Source organism: Aulostomus chinensis, chromosome 5 (assembly GCF_037954235.1).
Source record: "Aulostomus chinensis isolate RoL2024-O1b breed Wild chromosome 5, RoL_Achi_v1.0, whole genome shotgun sequence".
Lineage (NCBI taxonomy): Eukaryota > Metazoa > Chordata > Actinopteri > Syngnathiformes > Aulostomidae > Aulostomus > Aulostomus chinensis.
The window spans coordinates 31,449,474-31,450,625 of record NC_141324.1 but is presented as its reverse complement, the minus strand read 5'-3'; the positions used below and the strand labels follow the sequence as shown (position 1 = coordinate 31,450,625).

Here is a 1,152-nt window from a genome sequence, read left to right as displayed (position 1 = left end):
GCAGCAGAAAATGAGACACAGTAGCATACATGTTGCGGTAAATGCGCTCCCGCACCAGCGTCTGCGGGTCCGTGGCTGCGTCTCCTCCTCCTCCGACCACCAGCGTGACGCAGCTTCGGCGGCCCGGAGGCCTCGACACGGAACATTCCCGTGTTGAGCCCCTTCCCGGCGGCGCCAGGGGTCGGTCCCCGCCCTGTGACGGCCCCCACTCACCGAACATATGGATGTGTCCCCTGGTGATGGGGTTGAAGCTGCCACAGGACAGCAGGATGACGTGGGTTTTGGTGGTTTCTGTCATGGTGCCTCCCTCGGTCCTCTTCTCTTCCGCGTCCCGGTCCGATTCGGTCCCGGTCGTGCTTGGTTATGCGGTGTCTGAGTCGTCTGTTTGCAGGAGCAGCCGCAGAGAGAGAGACAGAGAGAGGAAAGGAGGGGGAGAGAGGTAGAGATGGAGGGAGGGAGGGGGATAGATATAGAGAGAGTGAGGGATGGGGAGAGAGGGAGGGAGGAGGAGAGAGGGGGAGAGAGTGAAAGAGCGGGAGAGGGGAGAGAGAGGGAGGGGCAAAGAGAGGGAGGGGCTGGTGCGTCTGCGGCAGGCTGCTGGAGGAAGTGACGTCATTGACCTGATTATTGCCTTCATCAACTCTCAGCTGAGTGATGATGGTTGGATTCACAGTTGTGGCCTGACGTTCCGGGTTTTTGTCGTTTTTTTGTCACCATTTCCGATAACACGTCAATCTAGTGGCTCCGTGTAATCCAGCTCTTCAGGTCCTGGGTCCGGTCCACAACGAGTTCTCTTGTTCCAACTACATGTTGATGGAAACCCCCAGAGTGTCTCTGCCGCTCCTGTTGGTGAAAGAGAACGAATACCGCCATACAGGTCACAACTGAATGTTCCATCCTCATGCTGTGAAGCAACGGTGCCACTGATCCTCACCTTCCTTTCTCTCCTGTTTCTAGCTTCTCAGTCTATTTCATGTTCTTGACCCCAAGTTGACTCTCGATATGCCGCCAACCCCAGTGATGTTGCTCAGTAGGGTCCCTCTTGGATGACGTTCACACCTTTCATTTGAAGGAAAACGCCCACTTTAAAGACAGTCTGTCATTGTCCATCATCCCAAGAGACAGACAACAAGATGAGACCCGGACCTGGGT

General features: G+C 55.9%; 1 protein-coding gene across 1 annotated transcript in view; it reads right to left on the bottom strand.

Annotated features, from left to right (window-relative positions):
• Positions 1–518, bottom strand: part of nmnat2 (nicotinamide nucleotide adenylyltransferase 2) — a 25,722-nt gene extending 25,204 nt beyond the window's left edge. Inside the window, exon 1 of the mRNA XM_086204726.1 lies at positions 214–518. Within this exon, the coding sequence (XP_086060852.1) occupies positions 214–298 (85 nt within the window). The 5' untranslated portion in view covers positions 299–518. The remainder of the gene's footprint in view (positions 1–213) is intronic.
• Positions 519–1,152: the final 634 nt, after the last annotated feature.